The sequence below is a fragment of the Cydia splendana genome, chromosome 25, assembly GCF_910591565.1.
Source record: "Cydia splendana chromosome 25, ilCydSple1.2, whole genome shotgun sequence".
NCBI classification, from domain to species: Eukaryota; Metazoa; Arthropoda; class Insecta; order Lepidoptera; family Tortricidae; genus Cydia; species Cydia splendana.
In genome coordinates, this window is record NC_085984.1 from 860,659 (window position 1) to 880,169 (window position 19,511).

At 38.4% G+C, this 19,511-nt stretch overlaps 1 protein-coding gene across 1 annotated transcript in view; it reads right to left on the bottom strand.

Moving 5' to 3' along the window:
• LOC134802717 (uncharacterized) overlaps positions 1-19,511 on the bottom strand; it is an 83,650-nt gene that overhangs the window by 14,319 nt on the left and 49,820 nt on the right. The window contains exons 11-17 of the mRNA XM_063775362.1: positions 19,231-19,378; positions 18,949-19,027; positions 18,216-18,350; positions 17,718-17,843; positions 17,177-17,288; positions 16,632-16,700; positions 15,715-15,797 (exon numbers count right to left, since the gene is read on the bottom strand). Of these exons, the coding sequence (XP_063631432.1) occupies positions 15,715-15,797; positions 16,632-16,700; positions 17,177-17,288; positions 17,718-17,843; positions 18,216-18,350; positions 18,949-19,027; positions 19,231-19,378 (752 nt within the window). The remainder of the gene's footprint in view (positions 1-15,714; positions 15,798-16,631; positions 16,701-17,176; positions 17,289-17,717; positions 17,844-18,215; positions 18,351-18,948; positions 19,028-19,230; positions 19,379-19,511) is intronic.

Genomic DNA, 19,511 nt, shown 5'->3' on the forward strand with positions numbered 1-19,511 from the left:
TTGTAATCTAATAGAAAAATAATTTTACTAAAACTTGAATCTGATTTTTAATTAGGTACAACCGCTAAAATGCGTTTTAGAATTAAATAAATGACAGAGTATGTGCAGGAATTAATACGAGTTTAATTTTATTGCTAATGTAGACTACACAACTCGCTAACATCTTACCGTGCAATGAAACTCTCGATGATGAACTAAAATAACTATTAGAGATGCCACGAATTCGGTAAAACATTATGTATTATTTTGAGTTACGTGTATGCGAAAACTGGTCACCTACAAAGATAGATGGTTGCTAAGATTTAAGTCAGCAGCAAGCTGGGATCTCCATACAAACGTAGTTACGCTCTCATTTTAAAACGATTAGGTAGATTGCTCTAAAACTTTGTACTCACTAAAGGATAAGGTATATCTATGCCTGTAATTAATGTGTAGCTTCAGATACCATAATAAAAAAAATACAGCGAATATAAGTTTTTCATACAAAACTTATTTTTCCTCTATTTCATTAGTTTTTTTGGAATATAAACTAATTAGGTACTGGTATAGATATACCTTATGTTATTGTATGTGCAATTTATTACAATACAACACGTTGTTTTAAAATGAGTACGAATCTCCGTTTTTATGGGAAGTAAAAATTCGGCTGAGCTTATTGCGGACTCTTTTAAGTTTCGTTGCTCATGCTCATTAGAAGTACATGTAATGTCATTAGTAAAGTCGAGTAAATCTAGCCTATGATACAAATAAAATCAGAAAGACTGTACACATTAAAAATTTGTACATATTATGGGGTTATTACCACCAGTTAGGTATCTAACACCAAGTTGTTACCAGTGGTAACTACTGGGAATTACCACCAGTTAGGTATCTAACACCAAGTTGTTACCAGTGGTAACTACTGGGAATTACCACCAGTTAGGTATCTAACACCAAGTTGTTACCAGTGGTAACTACTGGGAATTACCACCAGTTAGGTATCTAACACCAAGTTGTTACCAGTGGTAACTACTGGGAATTTATTTCCCACCTTTCTTCTCAGTAGCTACCACCAACTCAGTTTTGTGGTAACTATTGGGAAGTTTTTTTCCAGTAGTTACCACTGGTAAAAGGTGGGATTTATTTCCTAGTAGTTACCACCAACATTTTTTTACAGTACAATTTAAATGTCTTTTATTATATGAACAAAAAACAATACTACTAAGCTTTTATTTAAAAAACGAGGTCCAGCGATTACTTTTTGGATTATTATCTTAATTACCATACAAAATTAACATAATAATCGGGTTATTCCCACTAGTTACCATCAAGTTGTTATAGATAAATAGTAATAAAAACAGTATAAGTAGAATACTATAAAAATACGAGGCTTTATTGAACCCTAACAAAATTGTAGTAACTACCGGGGAAAAAATCCCACCTTTTACCAGTGGTGCCTACTGGGAAACAAATCCCATTAGTTACCACTGGTAACAATTTGATGGTAACTAGTGGGTTAATCCAATTTATGTGTTAATTTTGTATGGTAATTAAGATTATAATCCAAAAAGTAATCGCTGGATCTCGTTTTTTTAATAATAGCCTAGTAGTATGGCGTTTTTTGTTCGTATATAACTAAACATTTAAACTACGTGACTATTTTTTATTCCCATTTCTTCCATAAATACTAATCTATAAAACCGTATATTCGGTGTTTTTGGTGGTATACGTTTTATTACACTAGCACGTTAGTCGAAAATCTGCACAAAATCTTAATTTTTCCTAGTATACTAACCAAAAAGGCCGAATAGCTGCTATAAGGTCTTTTAACTTAGGATTTCAAGTGCGAATTATTCATTGTTACTAAGCAAAAAGGCAGCATGTGACATATACGGCGTTTTTACCTAGTTTCTACTTCGTAACTAAGTTAGAACGCCGCATAACGCATGTTTACCGCCTTCTTGACTAGTACGACCTACACATTTTTAAGCTTAATACTAATCTAAAACGTTTTTTATAAAATTAAAAAAAACTGAGCTGTTTAGAAACATACTATAAATACCTAAAATAAGTACATATATATACCTACCACATACAAAAATAAAAAATGGAAAAAGTTTTTCCGTTTCGTAGAAATTCAAGAAAGATGTTTGGGTTGGTTTTTTGCGATTATCTCGAAACTAGCTTTTGTCGAAAAACTGCCTTTTAGACTAGGACGGCAGTATTGACACCCGAGCAAGCGAAAGATTCCAAAACTCGCTACGCTCGTGGTTCGAAAAATGGAATCTTGAGCGTTGCGAGGGTTTCAAAGCACGAGGGTTAAACAAAATTTGCCCCCGAGTGAAACACAAAATTTTTCACCACACCAACCCGAAGCAAATATTAAATGTAAAATATCAAAGAAAATCAAATCCAAATGAATGTTATTAAATATTTATCATCCAAAATCATCATTTAAAAGTCAATTCTAACAGCAAACATAAGAAAACAACTCAAAATTTACATTTGATTACTTTGCCTCACATGTGAATAAAATGCAACTTTGTTATCAGTTTTTGAAGTGCAAAGTAAGCCTTTCCGAGCTGGTGTGGTGAAAAATATAATGTTCTAGTGCTGAAACGTATCACTATCACTGTTTAGTTAGAACAACATGAACCTCATAGAACCCTCTTTCAAGTGCTATTGAAAGACGCGGCTATACAGGGCCTGGGGCCTAGGGCGGCGAATAGTTATTTACGATACAAGTGCGGAAAAGAGGAAATTCGAACGAGTGGCGATAAATTAAAACACGACCGAAGGGAGTGTTTTAAATCCACACGATTTGCAAATTACCTATTCGCACGTGTATCGTACAACGTTTTACAGTACATGGCCCTTTAAACTTTTGACATACGCACGAAAAGTGCTATTTTACGCACTAGTGCGGGAAAATAGGACCATATGTACTTTATATTACATGATATTTTTATTATTAATTTGTATAAATATATGAATGTCATTAGTCATTGCCTACATTAAATGTACTTAATATCAATATATTACAAGACGTTGCACATATGTCGTTGTTTCACTTATATGCACACCAATATAGCCTAATATAACTGGAAAGCCTGGCAGGCTAATCTTTTAACACGTTGGCTGCCATGAACATTGAACATCACCGTTGGGATCACGTAATCTTCTCTGTGTGCCCATGAGCATCACCAGTGTAATCGAAAGCTCGTTACCTCTTTATTGACCTCAGTAATATAGTGATGCTGGGATCACTAAATTTGTAAGGGGCGTGGGAGATACACTTTAGGTGAAAGATGGTGGGCAGCCAATGTGTTTAATACTTCGTTTATTTTTGGTAGGCTTAATTTTGCTGCCCTTTTTAGTAGTTTCGGTCGGACACTACACAAAACCCATTGCGGTCCGGTCCAGGCGCCATAGTGACGATGACGAGCTATTCATAAAAACTGAAATCTCTAAACTACTCGAAGACGGTATCATCGAACACAGTGTATTTCCCTGGCGGGCACAAGTTCTAATTGCCGGTGGAGGTCTACATAAGAAGAGGATGGTAATCGATTATTCTCAAACGATTATCAAATAGGGTATAGTTAGACCGTAAAAAGTCTGCAGCGATTTTGATAGCCCACGCAGTGCAAGTGTCATTTAAAACGTCAATCTTCTATGAAATTATGACTTATACATAACACTTACACTGCGTGGGCTATCAAATCCGCTGCAGACTTTTATTGGTGCGACTATAATTGCGTCAGTTTATCGTCCGGTGTCAGTTTCCGTCCACTTGACGGATTAGTAAATAATAAATTTCATTTATTTATAATTTGCTACTTGCGAAATATATTTTTATGTAGATAGATAAATTGTTTAGGTATTAAGGATCAAAGAATATAATACTCACTATTAAGGATGCAATAAGTCCAAATTTGTGCTGCAATGAAGGTTTATATTCAAATTTCGTCAAATGGACGGAAACTGACACCGGACGAAAACTATAGCACAATGACCCTATACTGAATTGGATGCATGCCAAAAATAGAAACAATTGTCGCAAAAGCAGCACAATACAATTATTTCAGTCAAATTGCTTATCACCATTCAAGTATACAGGGTGTCCAGTAATTAATGGACAACCTTCTAACCATCGGCCCTGTCGATTACATTACAAAAAATTACATTGTACTCTAACATTTTCAAGAAGTCTGGTCGCTTGTGGTGAAAAAAAAAATGTATGGAGAACAGAGTGCCCAACTTTCTTAAAAATAGTTTATCTAATACTGATTCTAAAATGGTATCACACATGCTATTTACATTTCTACAAACAAAGATATGGCCTAGATGGTGATTAAAGTGAAGTATGGTGCTAACTAATAAAAAAGACATAAAAGTGTGATTATCTCGAAAACCACAAAACTTTTACTAGACCTATAAGTGCATTTTCTGGACCAGCCTAAGGTGCCCTGCCGATGGTTGGAAGGTTGTCCATTAATTACTGGACACCCTGTATAAGTACCTATGTATAAGTACCTATTCTACAAAAAGAACGAATATACACCGCGTTTGAAGCAAACGGTAAATTATATGGTACCATGTACCATGGTATATCAGTTCGGGGTCACCAACGGTGTAGCGGCTTTCCATTCCAGCGTACTCTGAACTACATCTAAAGAGAACTTTTAGCCCCCATGGCAGAAAAGCTGCGAATAGAGAAGAGTTCCGGACTGTGGTAGCCGACATCCATAGAGGATATGGCACCTAAAGAAGAAGAAGTAGTAAAAGTTAAAGATCCCCGCAATTTGCGAATTTCAGTTTTCGCGGTGGGCCCCCTGGAAACCAAACGCCAGCCTTAAGTGGTATCCAGACGGGACTGATAAACTCGGTCGATTTGATCAGAAATGAAATTGGCGTCTATCTCCAATTCAATCACCAATTTTAGATTTATGGTGATATTAATTAAAGCCCCTGTATAGTTCGTAGTTTTGTAACAGAGCCCGAGCTAATCCTATTGTCTATTGTTAAGTAAAACCGCTCGTGCCACGTGCCACAACCACCTGCATAAAAACCTGCGTACTTCGTTACTGAGTGCTGGCGAGTCGAACACTACAGAGCCAGTCTAAAATGTGTCATCGAGATGCGTCACAAAGGCGCGTTATCGGAGAGCGCACCTAAACTGGTTTTTTGAGCGTTGGACTAGCCCGCGCTCAGGTGTCAAATAGAATAAGTATGACCCTTTTTTGCAGGTAAGTAGCACGTGCGGTTTTACTTAACAATAAACAATAGGATTAGCCGCCGGGCTCTGTTACAAAACTACGAACTATACACAATGGGTCAGCGACGGCCACTCCAAGGGACGCATTTGTGCGTTAGAGGGAGCAAGTGTTATTGCTATCTCATTCTACCGCATGGCTGCGTCCCTTGGAGTAGCCGGCGCTGGTCCCTTGTGTACAGGGGCCTTTAGAGCCCTCTAAATTGAAAAAATGCCCCAGAACGAAAATACTGGCGCACTGTGGGCTGAAATTCGGCTCTCAATTACATAGAAACCGAAGTTGTTATTTTTATGTTTTCTTGATTGAAATAGGTTTTGCTAGGCATTGTTATGGTAACCTAGAGTCAGATCAAGAATAGTCTGCAGCGGATTTGATAGCCCACGCAGTGAAACTATTATTTTAAACGTCAAACTTCTATGAAATTATGACGTTAAATGACACTTGCACTGCGTGGGCTATCAAATCCGCTGCAGACTTTTTTTGGTCCGACTCTATGAATTTTACACGCTTTGGAATGAAAATTGTCGAGTTACGAATTTTTTTTAAAAAAAATGTATGGAGCAGGAACAAGAAAAATCATTATTAAGTACTCAAGAACCGCAAAACAAACCGTAATATCCTCGCAGATGGTTATACTACGAATTATTTGTGATTTTTTGGCATATTACATATATCCGTCAGGCCCCGTTCGCACGGCAGCTTTTTCAACGCGCGTTAAAAAAGCGTTTGAATGACACAAATGGATAACCATGTATGTATTCACACGACAGCGGTGACGCTTTTTATCAAACGTTGTTGGATTTTCGACTTTAAGCCTTGGTCGTTAAATCGAATTTAGAGTGCAGACAGATTCAAGCGCTTTTTTAACGCGCGTTGAACAAGCTCCCGTGAGAATGGGGTATCACGGGTGCGGCTTTTTAAAAAAAACATTAATTGGTACTATGGAAAAAGCACGAAAACCAAAGTCAACTGTTGAGATATGTATTTTGATTTTTTGTACCGGCTCCATACATTTTGTTTGAAAAAAAAATCATAACTAGTATTTTCGACTCAAATCGTCTGAAACTTACAACTTAGCATAAACATACTGGGCAAAACCCATTTCAGTCAAAAAAATCTTAATATGTTGACTTTGGTTTTTGTGCTTTTCCCATAGAAACAATTAATGATTTTTAAAAAAGCCGCACCCGTGACGGATATATGTAGTATGCCAAAAAATCACAAATAATTCGTAGTATAACCACCTGCGAAGATATTACGGTTTGTTTTGTGTTTCTTGAGTAAGTAATAATGATTTCTTGTTCCTGCTTCATACATTTTTTTGAAGTGAAAACTTCTTTAGCGGCGCTGAGCACTTTTTGAGGTGGGGAAAAAATGATAAACTCGATACAGCGTAACACATAACGCGTAACGTAACGCTGACGTCATGTGTTACGCACAATGTTAATCACCAAAGAACTTTAGTCATAACGTATCATAATCAGGTGAATTATTTAAAACTGGAACTTTTATATTAAGCAATAAATCTTGTACGGGCTGAAATACGAGAATCTCACAGTTACATTCTAACTTTATATCACTCCAATATAATTCAATAAAGCTACATCTTGATAAAATCGCTAATAAAAGTGAAAACTCAAAATATCATGACCAAATATATTTAGATGCGAGGTCTGCAAGGTAACTTTACAATTTATATTCGAATTTTAAACAATTAACGCTATAAATTTAAGTTCACTGGCCAGCAATTTCGGAACTAAAGTTTTTCAATAGAAAGGAGGATGGGTCAATTATACATAGTGCTGCAGACATTTTGGACTAGTCATTGAGTTTTCACTTCTGTCGGCACTCCTGGAGTGCAACCCGATTTTTTTTTTAATTCGTAACTCGACAACTTTCATTCCTAATCGTCTAAAATTCATAGGTTACTATAACAATGCCTAGCAAAACCTATTTCAATCAAGAAAACATAAACCTTTCACGTCGTAATATAAAACTATAATTTATTATACGTTACCTTACCCTGATCCTTGTCCAAAATTCCGAATTATCCGTTATAATGTAATCCTTTAATTCCGTTTCCCCGTTTTACTCGTTTGGCTGAATGCGCCAGGAGCGCGATGCCATAAAAAGAAACAACTTCGGTTTCTATGTCAAAGAAAGCCTAATTTCAGCCCACAGTGTGGCGTCAGTCCTCACAAATTGGTATTCAACCGTCCGCACCTCATTTTATCGGTAATATCGGTCAATATCGGCGGTTGAATTCGGCGAGCCAAGTTGGTGTTTGCATCCGCACCTCGTGATTCGGTCGGGCAATTTAATCAGATTGGCGAAAAATTTACTAGTCAGGATACGCCTTTAGCCCCCATTCCCACGGGCGCTTTTACAACGCGCGTTAAAAAAGCGTTTGAATGACACAAATAGATACATGTGTATTTATTCACACGACAGCGGTGGCGCTTTTTATCACGCGTTGTTAGATTTTCGACTTACCTAAGCCTTGGTCGTTAAATCGAATTTAGAGTGCGGACAGATTCAAACGCTTTTTTAACGCGCGTTGAAAAAGCTCTCGTGCGAATGGGGGCTTAGAGTCCGTCGTTGCGACCGGCTGTAACGACCGATTTGTAAAAATGCATCGTTACATTAGGTCCGTGTTCTATGTTTAAGCCGAGTATAAGCCCCTTTAGCAATCACCGCTACCTGATTGAATCAAATTCAAATTTTTCATAATGGGACCAACTTCGAAATCACTTAAGTTTTATTGGCCGTTTCATACATTTTGATCGAATGGATGTCGACGTTTTCTATGGGAAGGCCAATATTTTTTTTGGGATTTCGGGGTTGGTCCGATAGAAAAAGTTGTTCAGTATGACCCAGTATGACGGGCGTAAGCCATAATGCTATGTTGGGGGCTGCAATACTGCCGTCCTAGTCTAAAAGGCAGTTTTTCGACAAAAGCTAGTTTCGAGATAATCGCAAAAAACCAACCCAAACATCTTTCTTGAATTTCTACGAAACGGAAAAACTTTTTCCATTTTTTCTTTTTGTATGTGGTAGGTATATATATGTACTTATTTTAGGCATTTAATGTATGTTTCTAAACAGCTCAGTTTTTTTTAATTTTATAAAAAACACTTTAGATTAGTATTAAGCTTAAAAATGTGTAGGTCGTACTAGTCAAGAAGGCGGTAAACATGCGTTATGCGGCGTTCTAACTTAGTTACGAAGTAGAAACTAGGTAAAAACGCCGTATATGTCACATGCTGCCTTTTTGCTTAGTAACAATGAATAATTCCCACTTGAAATCCTAAGTTAAAAGATCGTATAGCAGCTATTCGGCCTTTTTGGTTAGTATACTAGGAAAAATTAAGATTTTGTCCAGATTTTCGACTAGCGTGCTAGTGTAAAAAAACGTATACCACCAAAAACACCGACTATACGGTTTTATAGATTAGTATTTATGGAAGAAATGGGAATAAAAAATAGACACGTAGTTTAAATGTTTATTTATATACGAACAAAAACGCCATACTACTAGGCTATTATTAAAAAAACGAGATCCAGCGATTACTTTTTGGATTATAATCTTAATTACCATACAAAATTAACACATAAATTGGGTTATTCCCACTAGTTACCATCAAGTTGTTACCAGTGGTAACTAATGGGATTTGTTTCCCAGTAGTTACCACTGGTAAAAGGTGGGATTTTTTCCCCAGTAGTTACTACAATTTTGTTAGGGTTCAATAAAGCCTCTATTTTTATAGTATTCTACTTATACTGTTTTTATTACTATTTAACTATAACAACTTGATGGTAACTAGTGGGAATAACCCGATTTATATGTTAATTTTGTATGGTAAATAAGATTATAATCCAAAAAGTAATCGCTGGACCTCGTTTTTTTAATAAAAGCTTAGTAGTATAGTGTTTTTTGTTCATATAATAAAAGACATTTAAATTGTACTGTAAAAAAATTTTGGTGGTAACTACTAGGGAAAAGAATCCCACCATTTACTAGTGGTAACTACTGGAAAAAACCTTCCCAGTAATTACCACAAAACTGAGTTGGTGGTAGCTACTGGGAAGAAAGGTGGGAAATAAATTCCCAGTAGTTACCACTGGTAACAACTTGGTGGTAGATACCTAACTGGTGGGAATAACCCCATAATATGTACAAATTTTTAATGTGTACAGTCTTTCTGATTTTATTTGTATCATAGGCTAGATTTACTCGACTCTACTAATGACATTACATGTACTTCTAATGAGCATGAGCAACGAAACTTAAAAGAGTCCGCAATAAGCTCAGCCGAATTATTACTTCCCATAAAAACGGAGATTCGTACTCATTTTAAAACAACGTGTTGCATTGTAATAAATTGCACATACAATAACATAAGGTATATCTATACCAGTACCTAATTAGTTTATATTCCAACAAAACTAATGAAATAGAGGAAAAATAAGTTTTGTATGAAAAACTTATATTTGCTGTATTTTTTTTATTATGGTATCTGAAGCTACACATTAATTACAGGCATAGATATACCTTATCCTTTAGTGAGTACAAAGTTTTAGAGCAATCTACCTAATCGTTTTAAAATGAGAGCGTAACTACGTTTGTATGGAGATCCCAGCTTGCTGCTGACTTAAATCTTAGCAACCATCTATCTTTGTAGGTGACCAGTTTTCGCATACACGTAACTCACAATAATACATAATGTTTTACCGAATTCGTGGCATCTCTAATAGTTATTTTAGTTTGTTATCAATAGGCATCGAATCATCGAGAGTTTCATCGCACGGTAAGACGTTAGCGAGTTGTGTAGTCTACATTAGCAATAAAATTAAACTCGTATTAATTCCTGCACATACTCTGTCATTTATTTAATTCTAAAACGCATTTTAGCGGTTGTACCTAATTAAAAATCAGATTCAAATTTTAATAAAATTATTTTTCTATTAGATTACAAACTCATAGCTTTTACTCTTTTAACATACAACTATTACCTAATACACAAACATACCAACTTATTTTAAGATACATATTGTTTTTTTATAAAACCCACTTAGGTATTTAATGGCCTAATATATATATAACTCTCAGTTGGTTTTTGGATGGACCCAGGTTCCATACAAAGATGCCCATGGTCGTTTGTCCTGGTTATCTAAATACTTAGGCGGAAAATGTTATTCTGTCCATAAGAATTCTCATTAAATTTCCCTTTAAAACATTTTTCAATAAGATTTAAACTCTTCGTAATGTCAAATACCTACTTGGCTTATAGGGAATTAAACCCGATACAATTAGCTCTAATATAAATTTGATTTTATTTAAATAAAAGCAGTCAAACCGTCGAATGAAAAAATAAAACTTAAACAACGTTTGCTGTAGAAAAGTACGTATGGACAATTTCATCATCACAAACTACGCTAGAAAGACGTATTTGCTGTCGAGCGTAAGTATTTGCGAGGCAATTTTAAAGTATATACCTTGATAAAAATGATAATACTCGAAGGTACTGATTGTAAACACTACATATTATTGATAACATATGATGGTAATGCAATAATAAAGTATTTTTCTTACTTTGGCGTTCGGTCAATATTTCGCGCGCAAAATGCCACCTCCGCTCGCATACCGGCAGCCACAAGCCTGCGCTTGCGGCTGACGGTTTTTACTTCGCATAAGGGTGTCTTTCGGCGCGCGGGGAGCATGACGAAGGTTGGAGCATATACTGCGTTATAGACTAGTTAGACGCACTTTCAACCATTATAAAAGTTTGTTTGCGTTTAATACGACGTCCATACAAAATAAGAAGAACGTATAACATTTATACGTTTCTAAAGACTATTATGGTGACGTAAAAAAGTTAAGTGATACTAGGCTTAAATGACGTATGAGACATTTAAACAAAAAAAAATACTATACGATTTTTTAGACTAGTATCAGATCTAAAATTTTGCTAAAGATCCTAATCTTAAAGCACGTATAGCGTCTTTTACGTTCTTTTAGCCTAGTTTTTGGCTTATACGTTATTTTAGGCTAGACATGGTGGATAAGATTTTACGCAAACCAGAGCGTAAAAAAACGTATAGCTGCATATACGTTGTTTTAGCCTGGCTTTGTCAAATAGTCGCTTTTTAGACTAGGAACGCTTAGAAAATTAGTGCAAATACGGTCTTTTTACGATATTTTTCTCGAAAACTAAGCCACTTATCGGAAAACGGGCCAAAGTGGTCGATGCATCTTGATCTCTACATTACGAATATCACAAAAAGTCAATTTTGGCAAAATGTCGAAAAACTGCCTTTTAGCTTAGGAGGGCAGAATAGTGTCCTGGCTGCTCCTTCGTCGGATGCTGCCATGGTGCTATTGCAGCTTGTACGAAAGGCTTTAGTATATAGAATAAGTTAGTTGTATGAATGTATAAATTTGTAGTTTTTTATGGAGCGACAAGTTCACCTCGGTGACAAGCTCTAAAAATAAATAGAAAAAAAAAGTATGACGGGCGGCTATACTAATCCGTAGACACATATTATTAATCTGTGAGCTAGTTCAGCTAATATTTCACTTGCATCTGTTATTTGTGCACGCTTTTTGGAAATAATTATATCTATGGCGTCAACAATCGGAATCTTTTTTTGAGTTGAGGGATTGCGATGTTGAGGCTTGATTTTTGATCTGAAAGAAATTCAATCAAGATTAATTTTATCATGAGCAATCCAAGCTATTCAATAGCAATACACAACAGTATAAGCAAGTTTATTTTTATTCCGTCGTATTTGTATGATATCCTTTAAACTCTTGTCAATTAAAGGCATATCCAGATTAGTCATGTTTTCGCCAATCTGATTCAATTGCCCGATCGAATCAGGAGGTGCGGACGTACGGAAATACCAATTTGGCTCACCGAATTCAACCACCGATAATGACCGATATTACCGATAAAATGAGGTGCGGACGCAAGGAATACCAATTTGTGAGGTCAGTATTTTCGTTCTGGGGCATTTATTCAATTTCATCATCATCATCATCATCATCTCAGCCATAAGTCGTCCACTGCTGAACATAGGCCTCCCCCTTTTTTGGGGGGTGAATACCATAATCGCCACGCTTGGCAAGCGGGTTAACGATCGCAGTCGAGTACACCGAATTTGAGGGACGCTGCTGCCCGTCCACCGATGGTCTTGGACGTGGTTTAAGGACATACCCGTTTATTCAATTTAGAGGGCTCTAATATCACCATAAATCTAAAATTGGAGATTGACGCCAATTTCATTACTGATCAAATCGACCGATTCGATCAGTCCCGAAGGAATAAGGAAGTCTTCGTTAAATAATACAAAAAGAGAGTGTGTAACTCAGAAACTTAGGTCAGCTCCAACGGTCTACTTCTGTTAAAAACTATTAATAAGAATTCTCTGTAAAGGCTTCGTCACACAGGCGCGTTTTCCGGGCGGCGCGTGAGCGGGGCGCTCCGCGTAGCTAAAGACCCTCATTCACACTCCTACCTTGTCGTCCGCCTCGCAGGACTACGGCGTAAGATATAGCTCACACACCATCCTACGTTGTAGTCCGCCTCGCAGGACTACGGAGCAAGAAATAGCTCACACACGGTACTAAGGGCCTACCGCGAACCACGTTGGACGTGCTGCCTCCCTGTCACACTTACGTACGAATTTACACGCGCGACAGAGGGGCAAAATATAGAACGTGGTTCGCGGTAGGCCCTCTGTTTTACCGTCCATCACCAATACTGATTCGTTTCTCACAAGTGTCGGTCTGTGGTCGGTCTACTTACTCTTGAAAATGTTACGTGCAATTTAAAAAAAGAAAATAGCTCTTCTGCTATGTATTTTCTTGTTATTGGATAAAAATAAAAAAGAGTGTGGGAAAAGAAACTGCTAAAAATTCGCCAGAGAACGTCATATTTCTTAAGTATTGGTAATAATTGTTGCAATGCCTATTCCTCCATTGTTTGTTGGAGTAATTGGGTGATTTCTGGTCCCAAAAACAGCGATTCCTTTATAAATTTCAAAAAAATGGCGCGCACTGTTGTTATACCTACGTCAAACACGGTAGTCCTCAACGTAGGACGACAAGCCACACCAAAGAATATAATACTCACTAGGAGCACACACAATCCTACGCGGCGGACTACAGCGGTGGGCGGGGCTTGTAGGATTTGTAGGACCCAAGTGGCATCCTACTTGAGTTTGTAGGACGGCTCGTAGTCCGCATCCCCCATACACAATTCTACCCAAAGAGGCGGATTACGAGGCGAATGGGGGGAGTGTGAATGGGGGGCTTAACAGACTATCGCACCGCACCGTGACCTTGGAGTGTCGCACCCATAAGTGAGAGCGAGAAACGTATATCTCTTTTCTTTGTCAGTAGAAAAAGGCGGCAAATTGGAAAAATATAGGCGCGAAGGGATATCATCCCATAGAAAATTTTAATTTCGCGCCTTTTTTTACTGACAAGATTTGCTTGACCACCTATAGCTACTTTACATATAAAACGCTCACGCCCCGCTCGCGCCCCACCCGTAAAACACTCCTGTGTGACGAAGACTTAATTATAGTTCGTCAAACCAATTTGACAGTCAGTAAGCCCCCATTCGCACGACAGCATTTTCAACGCGCGTTAAAAAAGCGCTTGAATCTGTTCGCACTCTAAATTCGACTTATCGACCAAAGCTTAAAGTCTAAAATCCAACAACACTGGATAGAAAGCGCCACCGCTGTCGTGTGAATACATAAATGGTTATCCATTTGTGTCATTCAAACGCTTTTTTAGCTCGTGTTGAAAAAGCTGTCGTGCGAACGGGGCCTAAGAACCAGGAAAACTATACTCATTTAAAACCCTGTAAAGTAGCTAACACACTATCGCACCGCACCGCGACCTTGGTGCGTCGCACTCATGAAAGAGAGCGAGAAACAGATATCTTTTTCTCGTCCTCACTTACCGGTGCGAAAGGTCGCGGTGCGGTGCGATAGTGTGTTACTACTTTAAATTCGCAAATTGCAGGCACCTTTCTCTGTCATTTTATTCTAATTATAGCTGGTCAAGCAAATCTTATCAATAAAAAAAGGCGCGAAATTCAAATTTTCTATGGGAAGAGATCCCTTCGCGCCTAAATTTTTCAAATTTGCCGCCTTTTTCTACTGACCAGATCTGCTTGACCAAGTATACATTTCATGGATCGGACAATTGTTTCCGTCTGGAAGAAAAATATATCTCTTTCTCGCTCTTACTTATGCGTGCGACGCACCAAGGTCGCGGTGCGGTGCGATAATATGTTAGCTACTTAACCTTACCATTATCTGCTTATTTTTTGCGCATGGCAACATTATTGAATCGTAAACTTAAAATTCGTCGCCCATCCCTAGAATATCACTCTATGTGTCAAATATTTATAGTCTGTGGTGTGGAGCGAAAAGTGGACGCCAATTATTGGGCTGTACATTCTTGGGTTGAGCAATCCCGGGTCGAGCATTCTCGGTACGGGCCAATAATATGCGACCAATATTCGGCGTCCACTAAATGGATTCGTATTATTGGGTCGTGTATTATTGGGTTGAGCGTTATCAGGGTGTACAAGCTCGGTCCGTGCCAATAATATGAAGCCACTCTTTTAACAGGGCAGTAGTGTACAACCCAATAATACGCATCCAAAAAAGTGGACGCCAATTATTGGGCTGTACATTATTTGGTCGTGTATTAACCGGACTCAATCCATCCATCTGTTTTGGTATCTTGAAAAGGTAATAGGGGAGATTTTGCTGAGAGGGTCCAATACCCGAGTTTGAAGTTAAGCGACACTAATGTAAATTATAACTTGACGGTTGCCTCACAACTTTTAAACTCTTAGCAACGTGGGACTTATATATTTAGTATAGGTACATATTATAAGATTGGTTTGAAAAAAAAAGAAATTGAAGGAGAAAATAAGAACTACGCAGAGAGCTATGTAGAGAAGTATGACGGGGCTGCGGAAAGTATACAAAATAAGACACAAGAATCAGAGAAAAAACCAAGGTAAGCGACGCTCTTACCCATGCTCTCAAGCTTAAGTGGAACTGGGCTGGCCATGTAGCTCGCATGACAGACAAAAGATGGACCATACAAACCACAAAATGGAAGGGACCACACGGAAAACGCCCCCCCGGCAGGCCGAAGAAATGCTGGTCCGAAGACAAAACATAACAACAAACAACACAAACATAACGACAAATAGCTGGAAAACATTGGATGGAGACAGGAGAAGACAGAGAAAGATGGAAAAAACTGGAGGAGGCCTTCACCCAGAGAGGGATCCATATAAATAAATAAAACAACTAGTTCAAAAATACAAAGTTAAACTAAAATGGATATGGAAGAAAAGGCTATAATAATATAATAACATATTATAAGTAGTGTAGTACCTACCTAAAGATAGTGGTACAGTACCTGGGCATGGGCACGGGCGGCAGCGTGGGGTAGCCGCCGAACATGGCCGACGAAGGCCGCGTCGCCATCGTTTGATTCTCCGTCTGGAAATACACCAATTAATAAAATCGCCCAGAATAATCAATTAATTAATCGTTTATTATCACGCAGCAAAACTAAGTGCATGGCGACTGGCGAGTCATACTGCCATCTCTTTCACTCTTGGTTGGTCTTAACAAGGGTAAAGGAGATAGCATTATGATCTCAGTCACTAGTTAGTTTTGTTAAGTATAACATACACATTATACCTAATATAAAATTTCATAAACTTAGAAGTAAAAATATATTACTGGTGTATTCCTATTTGTCCCCGCCCCACGTGACCGCCGCCATAGCATGAGGCTGGGACAAATGGGAATGACTTATACGCGCCTATTCCCATCCGTGCCCGGCTTGGACAAATGGGAATACACCACATAAACTAGAAATGGGTCACGATCAGAATAAGTAGGTATTATAGAATGCTCACTCCATACTTCAGTTTTAGAACCAAAAAGACTATTATCTTCGTAGGTATAGCCAACATCTAGCATCGAGTAGCGGAATTATCAGTACCTACTGCTACTTGACAATAGATGTAGCACCGACCGAAAAGTCTAATGCTCAACAATTTTCAGCTAATATTATAACCGGAACTCTATTGTAAACGACTTCTGCTTTTAATATTACTTTTAATTGTTGTTCAATACAGTTTTCGTGAGTCGCGACACTAGAGAATTCTAGTATCAAGTAGCGGTATTATTGTGTTGCAGTGGTATACTCGTATATTATGCGGTGTCGACTGCTAAAATAATAGTCGTTTTGGTACCAAAACTGATGTATGGAGTGAGCACTCTATTCTTACTATATTTCTCTATAGTATTAGGTAGGTATCTTACCGCGTAGTGGTTAGACTGTGCCATCGCCTCGGCGATCTGCGCCCAGCGCATGCGCTCCTCCAACGTCACCTATACACAATATAAAGTTTATGTATTTGTATAATAATGTCACCCCACACTAGCGTCTTTTGAGCGTTGGCATCTAGTCAGCGCTATGGAAAAAGACGTTGCTGCGCAGTTGCGCCACCGTTGCTTCGAGCCGCAGCCATAGAGTTGACTAGACGCCGACGCTCGGGGGACGCTAGTGTGTGGTGGCCCATAATGCTGTTTTATGGAAAGTGAGAAATAACACAAAGTATCTAAATGTAAATTAAAACAGATATCTGGGCTGAGTTTTCAAATTCTTTAAATTCAACTTCGACCAATCAATTCATTCTTCTTTGAATTGGTATTTATTTAGTGGTTCTTAGTTAAAAATAACTAAGTAAGTAGTTAAAATATGTTTAGCCCAAAATAAACTAACGGTGGGTAAAATATAGGCACTTTATAACAGTAGGGCAAAATGAATCAAAGAAACAATACGACTAAAAAGAGTGTAAATTCACCTGGTACGGCGGGCCCCCTACTGGTGGGGCCTTGATGGTGTTGACTCCCTGCATGTAGCTGAATACTGGCGACCCCATGCCCGCCGCCTTCTGCTCGCGGGACCATTTGCGACTGTAACATTATATAAAATAGAATAGTTGGGGACAATGTAAAATAAATTTAACCCCAAAATAATCAAATATTATAATGGGTACCGGGCAACGATATATGCACATAGATGGGTATGGCCAAGGCAGAAACAGTGACTCAATGTACACAGTGGCTCAGGCAGTCGCCAAAATATACTGTAGCACGTGTTAGAATTTAGAATAACCATTATTGCTCGTCCATTTTAATTTGTTCAATTACCTAATGTTTCTGTTGGCCATCATTGACATCAGGCAGGCAGGATGTGCATCAGGGAAACAATAGCCTATTATACTCTCTCATGTTGGAATTAGGTTGAGTGAGCCACTGTATGTTTTTTCGAGTCACTGTTCCCACCTTGATCCTAAATGATAAAATATTATATAGGAACCTATGACTTTTATGGTCTAATACCTCCAACTGAGAAGTGCAGCCAACGTTGCAGCGATGACGAGTGCAGCTGCAAGAGATGCTCCGACGGCCACGCCCACCACCTCGCCATCCACCTCGCACGTGGAGCCGTAGTATCCAGACGAACAGCTACAAAAACAGGTTTATTTTAACAATTCTTACAGTTTTATACATAAAAAATAATCGATCTTGGCAATCGCTTTACCAATTACGTTAGAAATACCTAATATGACCAATTTAATTTACATTTTACTTAACTTTGCCAAACACTACATTTTATCAGCGAATATTGCGCTTACTTCCAACTCTTCCTAGTAATGTTCGTTAAATTAACTACGCGTTAATTTAACAAACGCTACGTTTCGCGGCAGTTTCGTCCGAGAATGGTTTTGACTCCATGTGTTCCCTCGGTCCCAGGTGTAAATGATATTATTCCTCTCTGTCCCCGCCTATGTCACCTAAGTCGGGGACAGGCGGGAATACACAGTTGCTACTAGTTACCTGCAAGTGGGCCGGCGGTTGGCGTAGTGACAAGTGCCTCTCTCGTTACAGTGGCTGCTGGCGCACGCGCGGCAATCTCTTCCAGCTAACGGTCCTGATTCTTGCGCGTCTAGAGTCGTGTCTGGGCAGTAGCACCTAAAACAGCAGAATAGTTAAACTAAACTAGTTAGGCTGACAGTATTTGCTAGCTTGAGCGACAAAAACCTATAAAGTACACCGAAACTTTTTTATTTTATTTAACCTACTTTATATATAGAGTATAATACTAACAATATTTTATAAGTCATAGGGCCAGTTGCACCAACCACATTAGACAGACTGTACAAAGACAGCCGGCGCGCCCCGGCGCTTTACTATGAAACTTTCCATACATAAAAATTTAGCGAACTCTTTAACGATACGAACAGTTTGGTGCAACCGACCCATAGTCGTAAGTACTAACAAAAATGATCCCAGTTGATGGTCCTTAAATAAATGACAATTGAGTTTAATTTAATGCACAGAAAAATTACAATTAAAGGCATTCTCGTTCTTTCTTTTACATTTAACGAAACTTTTACATTTATCGGTAGGTACCTAATTGTGGTATTAGTGGCAAACTGAATCAGATAATGTAGGGGCAAAAAAGGTTTCGTTTTGGATAAAATCCTATGCTATATTGAGATTTGGGTTATCAATAAATTATTTTAGGGTGCAACCGGGAAAGCGGAAAGATGTTGAGTTTGTCTATTACCGGAAGCCTCCCCAGGTGTTGATGCAATGAGCGAGCTGGTGGCAGTCGTTGTACTCTGGAGATGCGCATTCATCCAGATCTGAAATAAAGAAAAATATGTTCTAATCATCTAGATTATATACATAAGTATGCTTCTCTTTGTAATATATTGTCATCTAGCAATCTTTTTCTCCCTTCATTAGTCGGACAGATGGGAAGGAATCATACTCTTTTGCTCCTGCGAAGCGGGGAGAACCAGGAATACCGATAAATCATTTTTTGTTCACTTGGTATATGCTGTACCTTTAAGTGGAGCCACAGCACCGGCGAGATGATCCACCCACAGCGCAGAAGCCCCGACGTTGTTAGAGCGGCGCCGCAGCACGCCCAGCACTTGCTTGTGTATCTCGGCGCCCACTGCTGGTCGTAGCATCTCTCCTGACTCCGACATCTGTGGGATAAGTTACAATTATGTTGTAATTATTACTTGGTCGAATCGGACCAAGCTAAAACTGCACGAACTTTACAAATAACTGGACAGGACGCGTCCTGTGAGCGAACGCGTTCGCTAATCAGTGGGGCAC